This window comes from Ranitomeya variabilis, chromosome 1 (assembly GCF_051348905.1).
Source record: "Ranitomeya variabilis isolate aRanVar5 chromosome 1, aRanVar5.hap1, whole genome shotgun sequence".
In the NCBI taxonomy this organism is placed as follows: domain Eukaryota; kingdom Metazoa; phylum Chordata; class Amphibia; order Anura; family Dendrobatidae; genus Ranitomeya; species Ranitomeya variabilis.
In genome coordinates this window covers 331,347,934-331,368,361 of record NC_135232.1, presented here as the reverse complement: position 1 = coordinate 331,368,361, position 20,428 = coordinate 331,347,934, and the positions used below count along the sequence as shown (strand labels likewise).

General features: G+C 41.9%; 1 gene segment (V, D, J or C); it reads right to left on the bottom strand.

Moving 5' to 3' along the window:
* The window catches only part of LOC143817389 (immunoglobulin gamma-1 heavy chain-like), a 768,241-nt gene extending 759,799 nt beyond the window's left edge, over positions 1-8,442 (bottom strand). Inside the window, 2 exon segments of the C gene segment in view lie at positions 7,741-8,054; positions 8,143-8,442. Coding sequence covers positions 7,741-8,054; positions 8,143-8,188 — 360 coding nt within the window.
* Positions 8,443-20,428: the final 11,986 nt, after the last annotated feature.

The window sequence follows — 20,428 nt, the reverse complement described above, 5'->3', positions numbered from 1 at the left end:
GTGGTCATTTCCTCTTTTCTCACCCCTCTGCCCATCGAATTGCATCGATACAGAGATCTTTGTCCGTGCCAGTTAATAGGTTGATATGCAATGTACCGACATGGTGGAATTCCACTCTGCACATGTTGCATCCACTGTGGCAGCAGCAACGAGCCCTAATGTACTATGTCATGTTGTATAGCTTGGGCCAACGCAGTACGGCCATGATGCATATCACATTTACAGAGTGGGCACAGGACCTCTGCACCCTTCTGCACTGCATAGTTTTGAAATGGCTACTAAGATGATTACTGCTGATGACGCTGTCATCAACATCACTATTCTGGTCATCTATATGCTGGAGCAGACTTTGAATAGCCTGCGGGAGAAGATGGTGGTCCCACAAGAAGAGGATGCGGAAAGGATAACATTTTCTCTAAGTTCAAGACTGTCATCACACAGGTGGTTCCAAGGGAGGGTGGATTATTGCACTCGAGGGTGGATGGTGATAACAGACAAACTGTTATCGAAGTTGCAAGATCCGAGGAACAAATGGAGGAGGAAGAGGTGATGCGTGAGCAACTGTCAAATGAAGAGGATAATCCTCCTCTCTCTGTTGTTCGTGGTTGGCGGGAAAGGATGGAGGAAACAAGCCTCATTGTTACCCAGCCACCAACACAGTATGGGCTTGGACCTCATGGTAGAGCCTGACATATGAATGCCTTCTTGCTGCAACATGATCCTCATATAGTTATGATTAGGAATAATGCTGACTACTGAGTTGCCACTTTATTAGATCCAAGTGATAAAACCAAATTTTGCTCGATGATTCTAGCCCTAGAAAGGAACCCGTGAATGCTGGATCATCGAAACACGCTTTAACACAACCTTAAGAGAGCTTTTCCCCAAGATAGCAGTAAAGCACACAGTTTGCATCGCAGCTGTAGACTTCCAACCTTCGGCACGTCAATTCGTCAATGCCAAAACATTAGCAGCAGCAACAGTGGTGGAAGTTCAAGAAGCATATTCTGTGAGTCCTTTGGCACTGTTTTTAGACCAACTCATGCATCAGCACAACAAAATCCAAGTCTTACATGTGTGAACGAATGGAGAAGATGCTGCAGGAGCATCTAGTACTAAATATCAATGCCATCAGGGAGGGTTTGGACCATTTCACATTTTGGTCTTCCAAAATTGATGAGTGTCCTGAGCTCGCCTCTCACGCCTTGTAGGTTTTATCATGCCCGGCAGCCAGCGTTCTCTCAGAACGTGTCTTTAGGGCTGCTGATAGTGTCCTGATGGATAAGCGCAGCCGGCTGTCCCCTGAAGTGCAGACCAGTTAACTTTCATTAAGATAATCAAGTCATGGATCTCTAAGGAAATTTTGCACCCCAATCGCAGACTGTACAGACTAGGTGATATTTCATTTTTTAGTGTGATGCATTAATGTCACGTAACTGCACTCTGTGATATCTTTAGTGTGGCTTCTGTGCATGCTGTGGCTTCTGCTGCTGATGTTAACACAAATTTGTGAAAATGTGAACTGTCATGTTTGGCTTATATCTGCTGGGTTAGCTGTAGTGGAAGATGTCTCAGTCCCAATTATACTATTTCTATTCTCATGACAGTTATTCCACTTCGGTGGTGTCAAGCACTCAGTTTTTAAAATGTGAACACTCCTGGTTGGGTGTCCATCTGCTGTATTGGTTGTAGTGGAAGAACTGTTGGTCCCTATTATACTATTTCTACTGTGTTGAAATTGATGCCACTTCTGTGGTGTAAGGCCCTCATTTGTTTATGTGAACACTCCTGATTGGGTGTCCATCTGCTGAAATGGGTGTAGTGGAAGACCTGTCGATCTCTATTATACTATCTCTACTGTGGTGAAATTGATGCCACTTTGGTGGTGTCTGCCAATAATTTTTGGAAGCGTGAACACTCCTGGTTGGATCTGCTTCATGTGTGTTGACTGTAGCAGTAGGCCTCAGAGACTGTCAGGCACGCATTTCCTTGAACTCAACTACCCGTGTTACTATCCTTAAATTTTTCTGACAATGGTAGTCTAGAAAACTGATATTTGTACCACCTGAGTGTTGCTCAGCATGAAAGCAGGTAGAGGTATTGCATGTGGTCTCAGGTCCCCCAGCAAAGGAGCCCTATACCGATCCCTCACCCACCTCGTCTTACTGTGACGTTCAATTGAAAACTGTAAATGCTGTCCCAGACCACGATACCTCATGCCCGGCTGATTGCTGCAGTGCCATGCTAAAATCCATAATGTGAGTGAATTGAGGCCATTTTCCTTGTTTCTGTCCCTGATTTGATGTGTTTTGGCAGTATTTTCAGCCGTTATAAGGTGTTGTCCATGCGTTTGTTTTTGCCTGACAAGAATGGCGTTCGGTTATGTTCGGCAAATATTCAATGAATTATTCGGCGAATATTGCAAATTTGGCGAATGTAATCTGAACCAAACATTGAAATATTCACTCATCTCTACTTGGGAGAAGTCTTGCAGGTGATTGGATGTGGAAATAATGATTGTGGAGGAGAGAAAGAGGTCTTAGGTAGACTACAGATTATGTGGCGGGAGATTAGTTCAGAGACATATGGGGAGACAGGTTATGCATGGCTTTGTAGGTTTGTGTTAATAGCTTGAAGTGGATAGGTTATGGAATTGGGAGACAATGATGGGATTTGCAGATGTGAGAAGCAGATGAGTATCATGGACAAAAGTGGATTAGTATGGCAGCAGAGTTCTGGACAAACTGGAGAGGTGTGATGATGCAGTCCTAGACCCTACATGGAGTCAATGAAATCCAAGGGACGTGTGAAATTCCGAGGAAGAGGTGGTGGTCACGCTGCCCCAGCTGCACAGCAAATGAGGGAACAGGGTGAAAAAGTGTTGAGGCCGACCCCTATCCTTTAAGTTGGCTGCTACTGCTCACTGCACCTGGCCCCTAGCCTTTTTTCTTTCCATATTGCCTCCTCCTATTCCGTTTCTTCCACCATCTCCTCATCCAGCGAGAAAGTGCTTTTGGCGTTGTCACCATTCTTCTGCTCACCTGTCTGCGATGCAACTTCACTTTTGCCTTTCTGTTCCCCACCTCATGTGCAACATACCCACAAGGGGGAACTCCAGCTTGAGTATGCTGGAGAGACTGTGCGAACAGCAGCACACGATAGTGGGGTTTCAGCTGCAACATGCACAAGCGAGTCACTCTGCAGAACAACACCACTTTAAGACCTACTTCTGGGCCTTCATGTGGGATGTGTGTACCGTGTTGTGCTGCTTTGAGTACTCCACAAACATGGCCTGAACTGATTACTAGTGATGGACGAGCACTAAAATGCTCAGGTGCTCGTTGTTTGGGTCGAGCAAATTGGAATATTCAGCTACTTGACCCGAGCAACGAGCCCAATGTAAGTCTATGGAAAACCCAAGCATTTTTGCCGTGATCCCCCCCGGGGGTACTTTTACGGTTTAAAATCCATCAGATATCGATGGGAACAGTGCTCTAAGGACATGGGAACATCATGGGGAAGACTCCTGGAAGCATTTCAGACTCCTAGGTCACAGCTGTGACCAATGTTGTCAGAGTGTGACGCCACTTTTACTGCCGCAAACTAAAACATACAAAAACAAAAACAAAATGGATTTTCCTGGGAAATATATTAAGGAACATCCTTTCCAGGGTAATCATTTGTATGTTAGGCAAAATAAAAAACCCCCCAAAAATGCACCTCCACCACTTTGGCTATGTTCACAAGTAGCGTTTTTGATGCGTTTTTTTACTTTAGCATTGCTTTCAACCAATACAAATGCATTCACTGGGAAATGTCATTGTAACATTTAACAACCTTAGCTGGCCATGTGGTGTGTGACACATCATCAGACACATCTTGTTTCATTTATGAAAAAGGGACTCTTAAAGTCACAAAGCCTATTTTTATAGGGGCATCAGGCGGCATTAATATTCTTAAAGGGCCATTATTAAACAGTGGGTCTTCTATACTGTTATTGCCTATGCAGTGAGTGGCTGGGCTGCCAAAAATGGTGACACACCACAATGCCCCTTCCAGGCCTTTTGAAAAATTGTTCCCATTATAAGAAAGTGGCTCTCCCATAGTGTTTGCCTATGCATTGAATGCAAGGCCTGCCCTGCCCCAAAGTTTCAGGCATCCCAATAAGACTTTGAGCCCACGTACTGGATGGCCACAGGAAAACCTAGTTCACATTTGTCATTTGGTACTGCCATACTGTTTGCCTATGCATTGAATGCAAGGCCTGCCCCAAAGTTACAACACCCCACTAAGCCTTTGAACCCACGTACTGGATGGCCACAGGAAAATCTAGTTCACATTATTCATTTGGTCCTACCATACTGTTTCCCTATGCATTGAATGTAGGGCCTGCCCTGCCCCAGAGTTACATGTACCCCAATAAGCCTTTGAGGCCACGTACTGGATGGCCACAGGAAAACCTAGTTCACATTTGTCATTTGGTACTGCCATACTGTTTGCCTATGCATTGAATGCAAGGCCTGCTCTGCCCCAAAGTTACACGCACCCCAATAAGCCTTTGAGCCCACATACTCGATGTCCACAGGAAAACCAAATTCACATTATTCATTTGGTACTGCCATACTGTTTGCTTACGTATTTAATGCAAGGCCTGCACTGCACCAAATTTGCATGCACCCCAATAAGCCTTGGAAGAGACGTAGAGGTGGGACTTCTGAAAACAATGTTCCCATTATTAGGAAGTGGGTCTCCCATAGTGTTTGCCTATGCAGTAAATGCAAGGCCTGCAAAAAATTAGGAGGCACTGCAATGCCCCTTGAAAGAATTATGGAGGATGGCCTCATAAAAAAGTTCCCATTATAAAGGAGCTGGTCTCCTATACTTGGAATGTCCATACACTAAGCGTATGGGCTGACAAACATTTCCCCCTGGGGAATACACATGATTTTTTTTAAATAAAATATTTATGGGCATCATAAACACCCTTGCCAAAATATAGATTGGCTGTTGTATCACGGAATATGTTCACCCTAGTGTTCTAGCAGTGGTGTCTGAAGAGACGTGGAGGATGTCCTATTAATCTTTTCCAAATTTAAATGAATGGGTCTCCTATACTTGGAATGCCCATATACTAAGTGTATGAGCTTACAAACATTTCCCCCTGAGGGGGTACACATAATTTTTTTTTTTAATAAAATATTTACGGGCATCATAAACACCCTTGCCAAAAAATAAAGTGGCTGCTGCATCACGGAATGCGTGCACCCTGGTGTTCTAAATGACCACAAAAACAATGTTCAATATGTGAACAAGCAAAAAAAAAAGTGGAGCTCTGGATTGCTTTGCAATAAAATAATCAGGATTAATATGCCAACAAAATTCTTCCTAGCCACTGATACCTGCAGCTAGGTATATATGTAATAAGCTGCAGCAGCAGACAGTAATGGAATGGACCCTCTTGATGTATGCAATAATATCTATATACCCAAATACAGTGCCTGCATGCCTTGCACTGATATGTATAGAGCCACATACCCTGCCTACCTAGCACTGCAATCTATAAACTCCGTAATTAGTCCTTAGAAGGACTGTTGGTTTAGTTGGATTTGTGTCCAATCAGATTGTATACCCACACTAACTGATAAACCCCCAAATCTGACCCTATCTCGGCAGCATCTGTCCATACACTGTCTGAATCAGGAGCTGAGTGCAATGAGCAAGGCGACGCCAGGTCTTTTATAGACCTGATGACACTGTGAGGCTAGCCAATCACTGTAATGTCACAACCAAGATGGCTACGGCATTACAGTGTGCGGCAGACAATCCCTGCATGTTGATTGGCTCTGTAAAGAGTGCCAATCATGCAGGCTGGGGACCCGAGCTCCCGCCAAGCCAACTCGGAAATGCTCGGTGATTGCTGAGTATCGCGAGTACTGCGATGCTCGGGCGAGTAACGAGCATTACCGAGTATGCTCACTCATCACTACTAAGGATCCGTCCCTCTCTGCACTGCTGTGCTCGTTAGGCGTGCCATCATGCCAGGTTGGATCAGTGGCCTCATCATCGACCATGTCAGTTTCAAATTCCTCAATCTGATCCTCCTTCTGAGTTGCAATTTGAGGCTGACCTGATGGCAACTGTGCCTCATGATTATCCTCCACCTCTTCAAACATCAATTGACCTTCCCCAATGTGTATTTCTCCTGACAGTGGGTAATCAAAGGCTTGGGCATCACTGCACTCCACCTCATCTTGACCCTCTTTAATGTTGCACGTTGAGAGGCCTGACAAATGACAAAGGAACATAAATAATTCCTCAAAGTGCCAGCATTGGGGTCATATGTCTCCTGGGACTCTTGATAGTGGGAGGAAGAAGGACCAGATTGAGGATTCAGAGGCCCATCCTCATGGCTAATGAGACTTAAGCATGTTGTAGACTTGGTGGTGCTGTTTGTCAACACACTGGAGCCACTTGTCTGGGTTCAATAGTGGTATAGCGTGCTGATCAAATTTTGACAGGAATCTAGAAGAAGATAGAGTGACCTTCAGATCTGTCACATGGAATTGGCGGGCACTACCCCACCCACATCCTTTAACGTCACCCTTTCGCATTTTCAATGCGTTATGCTTATGAAACAAAAAAATACTGGCTTAATTTTTCACAAGTACCCTTACAAAGGTCTTACGTATAAATTCACTGTATCTAGCAATCTGTGGCTATTTTTTTAAATTGGCTTGCTAACACAGTGCAAATGAGGAGTAATGAAGATTATTGCCCCTGATAAATTGTCACCTACGATTATCTGTACCAGATTGCACCAGTCGCACAACTGCTAGACAAGTATTATATTTTTTTAGTAGAAAATAACAGAGCTGCAGTATGTACTTGCAATGCTGAGAACACCCAGGTACCTACCTTTCACCCACCCACCCTCCCTACCTTCTCTCACAATAAATCCCCACCTAACAAACAAAAGCAAGTAATCCTGACAGCCTTCAGCTCTTAAAAGAGCTTTTTGAAATAAATAAGGCTCACTATAACTTTCTATCACTGTCCCAACGCTCCTTTCCTTCTCCCTACGCTCACACTATGCTCTCACTACACTGTTTCCGGCTGCAATGTGCACAAGATGGCGTTATAGTCCCTATGACACTGGAAATCCAGCCAATCACAGTAATGCCACACCAAAGATGGCACCGGCATTACTGTGATTGGCAAGCCAGCCCAACATGTTCATGCGAATGTATTTGCTCATCACTGCTCAAAACATATAAGGATCTTGGCTGTAACATGTAATTTATTAAAGATTAATTTCTTACATTTGCATCTAGACTTTTTTCCTACAAACCGCGGAGCAGTGAGCGACGATCACGGTGAGAGATTTCAGCAAGATATTGCAGCTATGGAGAATAGATATCAAAGGAAAAGGAATCCATCAATGCTTGCAAATTACTGTTGGACAATTGTAAGAGATGATTCAATGCAGGAGTACAAGAGAAAAGCAAAAAATTGTCACTGATTTAGGACCATATTTTGCAATGCAATTTCTCTGTTTATAATTCACAATAGTATCTAGACATGTTTTAGCTATTTGAATTTTTGCCAAGTTTCCCCTAAATAAATTTAAGAAAATTGTGTTTTTGCAGCTTTTTTTCAGTCACTCTCATAGAACTCCTGGGTTCAGTATCCAATATGTCAGTTTCTGTACATATCCTCAGTCCATCTGTTACACTGTGAGTATCTAGCACAATAATATGTCCCAGATTCTTCAGGTCTCACTCCAGTGAGTTTACAATAAACTTCTCCTTTATTTGTGTCTCTTGTTAGAGTCATACGTCCCTGCACAGACTGGGCATAATATTTGTCATTCTGAAATAGTATTCTCCCCAGCCACTCTAGTCCTTTTCCTTCAGGTTGTCTGACCCATTCTACAGAATAAATGTTAGCGCTGTCAGTGAGGGAGGCACCGGTCACTTTACAGGTCAGGTCCAGAGTCTCTGATGGTCTCACAGTCCCAGGACCAGTCTCCACCATAGAGATTTGTGTGGTAACACCTAGAAAAAAAATATTCACTGTATAAATAACATTTTAGATCCCATACATTTAATGTAATTTTTAATTTTTGCATTAATTCAAACTCACATTGTAGAGATGATATAACACAGAGGAACCACAAGAAAGTCTTCATGTCTGGTGTAAGCAGTTAGTAAAGCTTGTCTCAGGCTCTGTGTGCTCTGATGCTCCAGTTAATATTTCCTGGTGTATGTTCAGCATTTATATTATAAGTAATCTGAATATATTTACATACTATCTGCATCTGTTTATTAAAGGGAGTCTGTCAGTAGGTTTTTGTTATGTAATTTGAAAACAGCAGGAGATAGAGACTGAAACACAAAATTCAGGAATGTTTCATTTGTTAAACTGTGTGCTGCTGTTTACTAACTGTGAAGGATTTATCATTACCGGAATACACTGTCTATGGACTTTGGAGTGTGGCAGAACTGCTGCACCCAGTAAACTAAGTGATGCATCTTTGGATTCAGCTTCTCTTTGCTTACATTTCAATGGTCTCAAATGATGTAGCAAAAACCTGCTGACAAATTCCCTTCAACCAATGATATCTTTATTAATTCATTGGTCGCACTGAGATTTTGTATGATTAATTTCTTAACAAATCTTAGTTTTTATCCCATATTCCTCAACATTGAAATTACAATACCAAGGATGAAAAGTCGTGGAATTATGGATATGATAGGATTGATACACTTGTGGAACCAGTGGTATGGACATTTCTCCAAAGCATCCTAGGAGCTATTATTCTGCATGTTTTTCATGCTACTGAGAATTATGCATGGCAAATGTGCTACCACGGCCTGCAGCCTCTCTAGACTTGTCTCCCATCACTAAAATTTGGGACGTGACTGGTCAGCAAATGCAGATGTAGTTACCAGTAGCAGATCTTGATTATTTTCATACTCAGTAGATTCAGCAAGGCAGAACATTCCTCAAACAATCATTAATAATCTAATAGCATGTTAAGGCATGCAAGTAGTGATGAGCGAGTATACTCATTGCTCGGGTGGTCTAGTATTTGTGAGTGCTCGGAGATTTAGTTTTCATCACTGCAGCTGCATGATTTGCGACTGCTAGCCAGCCTGAATACATGTGGGGGTTGCCTGTTTGTTAGGGAATTCCCACATGTATTCAGCCTGTCTAGCAGTCGCAAATCATGCAGCTGAGGTGAGGAAAACTAAATCTACAAGCACTCACAAATACTCAAACCCGAGCAACGAGTATACTCACTACTCATCACTACATGTAAGTCCATGTATTTCTGCAAATGGCATTTTTACTCAATACTGAATAAATACACACTACCTCCTAAATACGGAGTAGAAAGACGAAGCAGCAAAATGTTAAAATAATTATAATTTTATTGAGAAAATGATTAAAAACATGTAAAAAAGCTGTATGAACCACACAAAACAGAGCGCGCAAAACCGGACTCCTGAAAAATCAATGTATATATACCAGGTCAGGTATGTGCAGGAAATTAATACCTTGAAAGAAACATATTTCTAAACTGATGAATACAATTAGCTGTATTGCCAATCATATATGACACTTAATTCTATGTGCAAAAACTGCTACATAAAGTGCCAATAAATAAATATCGATAACAAATATATATACAAAATGTGCAAAAATTGCTACATAAAGTGCACGCACTTCACTTAGGACCATATCCATTGCCAGGTATGATTACAGGTCTGTCCACATTACTTTATACAATAAGCTGGATCTTTGTTCATATAACTTTGTAGTGGCACATGTGTGTGCCATATACTAGCACTGAGCACTCGGCACTTTAGATTAAAGGCATAGTGCAGCTATCTTGCATTGACACACGTGTATACCAAGTCTTTATATTTAATACCCAGTACCTTATACTAGATGTATTACACACATAGCACTTTATGCTAGACTCATAATTTGATCATGGCACACTTTGGGCATTATATACTTTCATAGAATATCCAGCATTCCTAATTATTGAATAGTTTACATATACATACAAACTGTATTGGTACACTTTAGTTCCTTTTCAAGTTCATATTTATTATTTATTTATTTATATATGTAAGAAACATTCATCACCAGCACTTTATGTAGCAATTTTTGCACATTTTGTATATATATTTGTTATCGATATTTATTTATTGGCACTTTATGTAGCAGTTTTTGCACATAGAATTAAGTGTCATATATGATTGGCAATACAGCTAATTGTATTCATCAGTTTAGAAATATGTTTCTTTCAAGGTATTAATTTCCTGCACATACCTGACCTGGTATATATACATTGATTTTTCAGGAGTCCGGTTTTGCGCGCTCTGTTTTGTGTGGTTCATACAGCTTTTTTACATGTTTTTAATCATTTTCTCAATAAAATTATAATTATTTTAACATTTTGCTGCTTCGTCTTTCTACTCCGTATTTAGGAGGTAGTGTGTATTTATTACAGTTTTTGACGTTTTGCAAAGTAATTTTTCTTCCTAGACTGTGTTTAATATATCAATACTGAATAAATCAAGATATTTTGAAAATGTATTTTCTATCATTAACATGTCGATTGATCGTGTGATTTCCATCTTTCCACTTTTCTGTTTTGGTAATTTCAATGTTGAGACAGAGCTCAAATGAGACAATTCTAACTGCCTGCAGTCACCACTAGAGGACTTTGGAGCTTTTCAACAGTATATATAATGGTGTCTTTATAACTTTTGCTGCAGAAAATGTTGCATCTTTTTCCTTTTTTGCACTGGCTTTAGCATGTTACTTAAAACTGTGCTGGGTTTGGTAAAAGATGGTTGTATCTATAACGGGAATAGAAAAGTCAATTTTTTCGCACAAAAATGTTTTGTAGCCACAAATTTTGCATTTTCACAAGGATAACAGGAGAAATTCAATGATAGCATTTTTGTGCAATTTCTCCTGAGTACACCAATACCCTATACGAGGGGCGATCCAAAAGTAATGATAATCAATACTAAACACAATGAATATAGTAAAAAAAAAAATATTTTTCTACATAGTCTCCTAACAATTCTATACATTTAGTCCATCTCTTTTCTAAACTTAGAATTCCCTTCGAAAAAAATTCTTGATCTTGACCCTCAAAAAAATCCCCAACAGCGGTTATCACGTTGCTATTGTCGTCAAATTTCTTGCCCCGGAGGTGTTCCTTGAGCCGAGGAAAGAGAAAGAAGTCACTGGGGGCTAGATCTGGTGAATAGGTGGGTGTTCCACCAGTTCAAAGCCCGCTTCTTGAATGGTAGCCATGGCAACTGCAGCTTTGTGAGCCGGCGCTTTATCTTGGTGAAACAGCACTCCAGCCCTCAGTTTGCCACGCCTTTTCTCCTTGATAGCCTCCCGCAATCTTATTTGTTCTGCGTAGTAGGAGCCCGTAATAGTGGCTCCCTTGTCTAAATAGTCCACCATAATAATTCCTTCAGCTTCCCAAAAAACGGATGCCATAACCTTCCCTGCTGAGCTTGACACTTTGAATTTCTTCGGCGTCGGTTCGTCAGCTTGTTTCCATGTCATCGATTGTTGTTTAGTTTCGGGATCAAAGTGGTGGATCCAGGTCTCGTCCATGGTCAAAAAACGTGAGAAAAAATTTTCCTTGTCTGCTTGGAACTTTTCGAGATTTGCTATTGAAATGTCAACTTGTTTCTTCTTTTGCTCGTCGGTTAACATTTTTGGGACCCAACGCACGGAGACCTTTCTCATATGCAATTCTTTTGCAAGGATTCTTTGAATACTGCCATATGAGATCCCTGTGACCTCAGCTACATGCCTGATAGTCACTCTTGGATCTGCCAATACAAATTCTTCAACTTTTTTCACGTTTTCTTCATTGAGGGACGTGGATGGGCGTCCTTCACCATGTTCATCTTCTGTCGATGTTCTTCCCAGCTTAAATTCCTTGGCCCAGCATGCAACTGTGGAATATGGAGGAGAAGAGTCGCCCAATGTTTCCACCAAGTCGCTGTGTATGTCTTTGGTAGTCATTTTTTCAAGCAGAGGTATTTGATGACAGCTCTGAGCTCGTTTTTTTCCATTTTGATGTTCACTCCTCGGCAGTTCATATTCAAATGAATGTAGCTCCCGGGAATCATGGGAATCTATTTAAGTGATTTTTTTTTCCTGGACTAGTGGGTACCTAAGAGAGAAGAAAACATTTTATTTTAATTTATGTGTGCAATAGAAATAACCGATTATCATTACTTTTGGATCGCCCCTCGTATGTGGGGGAAAACAACTGTTTTGGCTTACTGCAAGACTAAGAATGGAAGGAGAACCCTTTAACTTTTTGAATACAACATTTGCTGGAATCATTAGCGGATGCCATGTCATGTTTGCAGGGTTGGCATTAGGGGCTGGCAGACCAAGCAGCTGCCTAGGGCCCCTGCTCCCCCAGGGGGCCCCAGCTAGCGGCACATCACGCAGCTGCTATGGGGTCCCTGTGAGGCAGGGGGGCCTGCCTATTGCCAGTGCCGACTCCCCTGCCGCCGACACATTGAACTATACCAGCGTCTGCCGGTACAGTTCAAAGCATTGATGGAGGAGAGAGCGTCAGCTGACGCTCCTTCTCCCTTCATTCCCCACTCTGCCTCTGACACTGCGGGTGAGCGATACACTCACTGTGTGCCAGGCAGTGCAGCCGCTGAGACAGGAGCAGGGAGCAGCGTGGGCATGAGGAGAGGTGAGGAGTGTGATTTTTTTTATTATAACAGTGAGTACTGGACTGTGTAACCTTTCTGGGGGGGAGATGTGGGCTGTGCTATATACTATGTGGGCTGTGTTATATACTTTGCAGGCTGTGTCATATACTATGTGGGCTGTGTTATATACTATGTGGGCTGTGTTATATACTATGCATACTGTGTTACTAGCATAATACAGTAGAGAAAATCTCACATGCAAATTGTTTGGAACATGTATTCAATGTTATACAGGTCTCATCCACACCAAATAAACAAAAAATTCTGTTGCTATTGTCATAAAGTAGGGGACATCTCACTTTCAATTTTTTTTGTAGCAGATCTTCTTTGTCATACAGGCATCATCGACACTGAAACAATTCTTTCTGCTGTGAGTAACGTGACTCATCATGCCATATTCACCTTCTAATTTTGTGCTGCTGAAATTCAGCTGTGTGAAGAGGCTGTGCAGAATAAAAAATCTAATTTTTAGTTGCTAATAATGTGCTCCTAGCACACTATCTGAGCAACATAACAGGAAAAAGCGAGGTCGTGGAGGAAGGGGGATTAGCCTTGGTGTTCGAGGTATATGTGGGGTAGGTGTTAATGGTTCTGAAAGCACTAGTGAACCACTAAAGTGACGTCCTATCCAAAGACAACTGACAACTTCTGTTACAGGATGTTGTAGTTTTTAGTGTGCTGCATTGTTCAAACATAATTCCAGTCTCTGTTATCTTTAGTGGGGCTTATGTGCCTGCTGTTGCTGCTGCTGCTGGTAATGTTAACGCTTAGTTGTGGAAATGTGAACAGTCCTGCTTGGGTGTCTATCTGGTGGGTTGGATGTAGTGGAAGACCTGTCGGTCCCTATTATACTATTTGTACTGTGGTCAAATTGTTGCTACTGTCTAATTGTCTGCCACTAATTTTTGGAAACGTGAATACTCCTCGTTAGGTTTCCATCTGCTGGATTGGGTGTAGTGAAAGACCTGTCAGTCCCTATTATACTATTTCTACTGTGGTGAAATTGATGCCATTTCTGTGCATGAGCTCACAGAGCCACCTTCCCTTCAGCACCCTGAAGGACCCCGTGGCCATCTTGCGGCTGGGGGTCATCATGGAGATCATCAGCGCAACGCGATCACATTGCCTTGATGTCACTGTCACCACCGATTGTGGTTGTTGCTGCAGTGTATCACATAGAGCTGACACCAGCACCCAATTGTGACAGTGCTCAGCGTGCGTTTATGAAATCACCACACCATATTGCCCCTGATAAATTGTCACGTACGATTATCTGTTCCCTGATTGCACCAGTCGCACAACTGCTATACAAATATTAGATATTTTATGTAGAAAATAACAGAGAGCTGCAATATGTATTTGCAATGATGAGAACACCCAGGTACCTGCCTTTCAGACACCCACAAGACCTCCCTCCCTCCCTTCTATTAAATCTCTCACTACTAAATCCCCACCTAACAAACAAAAACAAATAGTCCTGACAGTCTTCAGCTCTTAAAAGAGCTTTTTGGAAAAAATTACGCTCACTATAACATTCTCTCACTGTCCCAATGCTCTTTTCACTCTCAACATGCTCACATTACACTCTCACTATGCTGTTTTTGGCTGCAATGTGCACAAGATTGCACTGGCAGCGTTTAAATAGTTCCTATGACACTGGAAGTCCAGCCAATCACAGTAATGCCACACCAAAGATGGCATCGGCATTACTCTGATTGGCAAGCCAGCCCAGCATGTTCATGCGAATGTATTCGCTCCTCAATACCCAAAACATATAAGGATCTTGGCAATGACATGTCATTTATTAAAGATTAATTTCTTACATTCACATATAGACTTTTTTCCTACAAACTGCGGAGCAGTGAGCGACGAGCTCAGTGAGAGATTTCAGCAAGATATTGCAGCTATGGAGAATAGATATAAATGGAAATGGAATTCATCAATGCTTGCAGATTACTGTTGGGCAATTGTAAAGGTACCTTCACACTAAACGATATCGCTAGCGATCCGTGACGTTGCAGCGTCCTGGCTAGCGATATCGTTTAGTTTGACACGCAGCAGCGATCAGGATCCTGCTGTGATATCGCTGGTCGTTGAACAAAGTTCAGAACTTTATTTGGTCGTCAGACCGGCGTGTATCGTCGTGTTTGACACCAAAAGCAACGATACCAGCGATGTTTTACACTGGTAACCAGGGTAAACATCGGGTTACTAAGCGCAGGGCCACGCTTAGTAACCCAATGTTTACCCTGGTTACCAGTGTAAAATGTAAAAAAAACAAACAGTACATACTCACCTTCGCATCCCCCGGCGTCCGCTTCCCACACTGACTGAGCGCCGTAAAGTGAAAGTGAAAGTACAGCACAGCGGTGACGTCACCGCTCTGCTGTTAGGGCCGGCGCTCAGTCAGTGCAGGAAGCGGACGCCGGGGGACGCGAATGTAAGTATGTACTGTTTGTTTTTTTTACATTTTACGCTGGTAACCAGGGTAAACATCGGGTTACTAAGCGCGGCCCTGCGCTTAGCAACCCAATGTTTACCCTGGTTACCCGGGGGCCTCGGCATCGTTGGTCGCTGGAGAGCGGTCTGTGTGACAGCTCTCCAGCAATCAAACAGCGACGCTGCAGCGATCGGCATCGTTGTCGCTATCGCTGCAGCGTCGCTTAATGTGAAGGTACCTTCCTTAAGAGATGATCTAATGCAGGAGTACAAGAGAAATGCAAAAAATGTCACTGAATTAGGACCATATTTTGTAATGCAATTTCTGTTTATAATTCACAATGATGTCTAGATATGTTTTAGCTATTTGATTTTTTGCTGTTTCCTCTAAATTTAAGAAAATGTATTTTTGCAGCTTCTTTTTTTCAGTCACTCTCATAGAACTCCTTGGTTCAGTATCCAATATGTCAGTTTCTGTACATGTTCTTAGTCCATCTGTTACACTGTGACTCTCTAGCACAATAATATGTCCCAGATTCTTCAGGTTTCACTCCAGTGAGTTTACAATAAACTTCTCCTTTATTTGTGTCTCTTGTTAGAGTCATACGTCCCTGCACAGACTGGGCATAATATTTGTCATTCTGATATAGTATTCTCCCCAACCACTCTAGACCTTTTCCTTCAGGTTGTCTGACCCATTCTACAGAATAAATGTTAGTGCTGTCAGTGAGGGAGGCACCGGTCACTTTACAGGTCAGGTCCAGAGTCTCTGATGGTCTCACAGTCCCAGGACCAGTCTCCAACATAGAGATTTGTGTGGTAACACCTAGAAAAAAAAATTCACTGTATTAATAACATGTTAGATCCCATACATTTAATGTAATTTATAATTTCTTAATTCAAGCTTACATTGTAGAGATGATATAACACAGAGGAACCACAAGAAAGTCTTCATGTCTGGTGTGAGCAGTTAGTAAAGCTTGGCTCAGGCTCTGTGTGCTCTGCTGCTCCAGTTAGTATTTCCTGGTGTATGTTCAGCATTTATATTATAAGTAATCTGAATATATTTACATGCTATCTGCATCTGTTTATTAAAGGGAGTCTGTCAGTAGGTTTTTATTATGTAATTTGAAAACAGCAGGAGATAGAGGCTGAAACAAAATTCAGGAATGTTTCATTTGTTAAACTGTGTGCTGCTGTTTACTGAGAAGGATTTATCACTAAAAGATTAACATTACCGGAATACACTGTCTATGGACTTTGGAGTGTGGCAGAACTGCTGCACCCAGTAAACTAAGTGATACATCTTTGGATTCAGCTTCTCTTTGCTTACATTTCAATGTTCTCAGATGATGTAGCAAAAACCTGCTGACAAATTCCCATCAACCAATGATATCTTTATTAATTCATTGGTCACACTGAGATTTTGTATCATTAATTTCTTAACAAATTTTAGTTTTTATCCCATACTCCTCAACATTGAAATTACAATACCAAGGATGAAAAGTCGTGGAATTATGGATATGATAGGATTGATACACTTGTGGAACCAGTGGTATGGACATTTCTCCAAAGCAACCTAGGAGCTATTATTCTGCATGTTGTTAATGCTACTGAGAATTTTGCATGGCAAATGTGCTACCACGGCCTGCAGCCTCTCTAGACTTGTCTTCCATCACTAACATTTGGGACGTGACTGGTCAGCAAATGCAGATGTAGTTGCCAGTAGCAGATCTTGATTATTTTCATACTCTGTAGATTCAGCAAGGCAGAACATTCCTCAAACAATCATTAATAATCTAATAGCATGTTAAGGCATGTAAGTAGTGATGAGCGACTATACTCGTTGCTTGGGTTTACCCGAGCACGCTTGAGTGTTCTCTGAGTATTTGTGAGTGCTCAGAGATTTAGTTTTCATCACTGCAGCTGCATGATTTGCGACTGCTAGCCAGCCTGAATACATGTGGGGGTTGCCTGTTTGTTAGGGAATTCCCACATGTATTCAGCCTGTCTAGCAGTCGCAAATCATGCAGCTGAGGTGAGGAAAACTAAATATACAAGCACTCACAAATACTCAAACCCGAGCAACGAGTATCCTCGGTCATCACTACATGTAAGTCCATGTATTTCTGCAAATGGCACTTTTACTCAATACTGAATAAATTTACCAGACAACTGCCAGAAATATATAGCTCTGTCACGTCATATACAATATGTTTCCCAAAACAAAAAAAGTGAATCACAGAGGGAAGTGTTGTGAATTCCGTTCTCGGGCTCCCTCCTGTGGTCGTGAATGGTACTTTGTTGAGTTCTGTTCGTGGGCTCCCTCTGGTGGCTTTGAGTGATACTGGTGGTCTTTAGCTGGGCTCCAGCTGCCTCGTTTTCTGCAGTGCTGGTTGCCTATTTAACTCCACCTAGATCTTTACTTGTTGCCAGCTGTCGTTGTATTCAGTATTGGTCCAGATTGCTCTGGGACTTCACGTGTGACCTGTCTCCTCCTGGAGAAGCTAAGTTCATGCTAGTTCATTTTTGCTCATTGCTTTTGGAAAATGTTTCTCAGTATATGATAAGTTCAGTCCAGCTTGCTTATATGCTATTTTCTTGCTAGCTGGAAGTTCTGGGGAGCAGAGTTGCTCCCTCACATCGTGAGTCGGTGTGAGGGTCTTTTTTGTATTCTCTGCGTGGATATTTTGTAGTATTTTATACTGACCGCACAGTTCCCTTGCTATCTTCATACTATTTAGTACTAGTGGGCCTCTTTTGCTAAAACCTGTTTTCATTCCTATGTTTGTATTTTCCTCTTAACTCACCATCATTATTTGTGGGGGGCTGACTTTACTTTGGGGAAATTTCTCTGAGGCAAGTGAGGCTTTTGTTTTTCTCTAGGGGTAGCTAGCTCTCAGGCTGTGAAGAGGCGCCTAGGGAGAGTTAGGTACGCTCCACGGCTGCCTATAGTGTGTGTGATAGGATCAGAGTTGCGGTCAGTAAAGTTCCCACGTCCCCAGAGATTGTCCTATATTTCTGGTTTACCTATCTGGTCATTCCAAGTGTTCCTAACCACCAGCTCCATAACAGGGAAGTATAATAAAATATATTATTTTTATTAAGAATTAATACAAATGGTAACCATTAAAATTTGTAGCAAAGAAAAAATAATAACAGGGATAGTGACACCAATGTGCTATGCTCAGCAAGATATATAATTTACAGTACAAGTATGAGGAGGTATACATAGAATATATGTTCAAACAGATACGCCCATGAGGCGAGGGGAAACAAAGTTTAATATATGCAAGGGTTAATGTGGTGGTCCAAATAAATACTCAAGTGCACAACCACTACGGGTAGCTAATAATAGTATGTAGCGTCAATCAGTAATATGTAGAGCCAACACATAATACATCCATATCATAAAAAAGTATAATCATAGATATACAAGAATCCCCAACACCCACAATGGGTATACCAGCGAATATTGCATAGTAATAGAGGTAATACCAACCTAAGTACCGAGCATAGAAGAGTACCCGACGCGCGTTTCGCTGTCAATGCTTTCTCGGGGGTGAATAAATCATGATATTTTGAAAATGCAATTTCTATCATTAACATGTCTATTGATCATGTGATTTCCATCTTTCCACAACTTTTCTGTTTTGGTAATTTCAATGTTGAGACAGAGCTCAAATGATACAATTCTAACTGCCTGCAGTCACCACTAGAGGACTTTGGAGCTTTTCAACAGTATATATAATGATGTCTTTATAACTTTTGCTGCAGAAAATGTTGCATCTTTTTCCTTTTTTTTGTGCTGGCTTTAGCATGTTTCTTAAAACTGTGCTGGATTTGGTAAAAGATGGTTGTATCTATAAATGCAATGTTTTGTAGCCACAAATTTTGCATTTTCACAAGGGTAATAAGAGAAATTGCATGATATAATTTCTGTGCAATTTCTCCTGAGTACACCAATACCCTATATGTCGGGGAAAACAACTGTTTTGGCTAACTGCAAGACTCAGAATGGAAGGAGAATTTTTTATCTTTTTGAATACAACATTTGCTGAAATCATTAGCGGACGCCATGTCATGTTTGCAGGGCCGGCGTTAGGGGCTGGCAGACCAGGCAGCTGCCTAGGGCCCCATATCCCCCAGGGGCCCCCGGCTAGCGGCACATCACGCAGCTGCTATGAGGCCCCTGGGAGGCAGGGGGGCCTGCCTGTCAAAAGCGCCGACTCCCCTGCTGCCACCACATTGAACTATACCGGTGTCTGTTGGTACAGTTCAAAGCAATGATGGAGGAGAGAGCATCAGCTGATGCTCCTTCTCCCATCATTCCCCTCTTTTCCTCTGACACTGTGGGTGAGCGATACACTCACTGTGTGCCAGGCAGTGCAGCTGCTGAGACAGGAGCAGGGAGCAGCGCGGGCATGAGGCGAGGTGAGGAGTGTGTGTTTTTTGTTTTTTTTATTATAACAGTGAGTACTGGACTGTGGAGCCATAGGGGGAGATGTGAACTGTGTTATATACTATGTGGGCTGTGTTATATACTTTGCAGGCTGTGTTATATACTATGTGGGCTGTGTTATATACTATGCGGGCTGTGCTATATACTATGCAAGCTGTGTTATATACTGTTTGGGCTGTGTTACATACTGTGCGGGCTGTGTTGTATGCTATGCAAGCTGTGCTATATACTACATGGGCTGTGCTATATACTACGTGGGCTGTGGTATATACTGCATGGGCTGTGTTATAGACTATGTGGGCTGTGCTATATACTATATGGGCTGTGCTATATACTATACAGGCTGTGCTATATACTATGTGGGCTGTGCTATATACTACATAGCTGTGCTATATATTATGTGGGCTGTGTTATATACTATGTGGGCTGTGTTATATACTATGCGGGCTGTGCTATATACTATGTGGGCTGTGTTATATACTATGCAGGCTGTGTTATATACTGATCGGGCTGTGTCATATACTGTGTGGGCTGTGTCATATACCATGTGGGCTGTGTTATATACTATGTGGTTGTGCTATATACTATGTGGACTGTGCTATATATTATGTGTGCTGTGTTATATACTATGTGGCTGTGTTATATACTATTGGGTGTATATTATATTCTATGGGGGGCTGTGTTATACTCTATGGGGGTATATTCCTTTTGGAAGTCCTTTTGGAAGTGCATTGAAGAG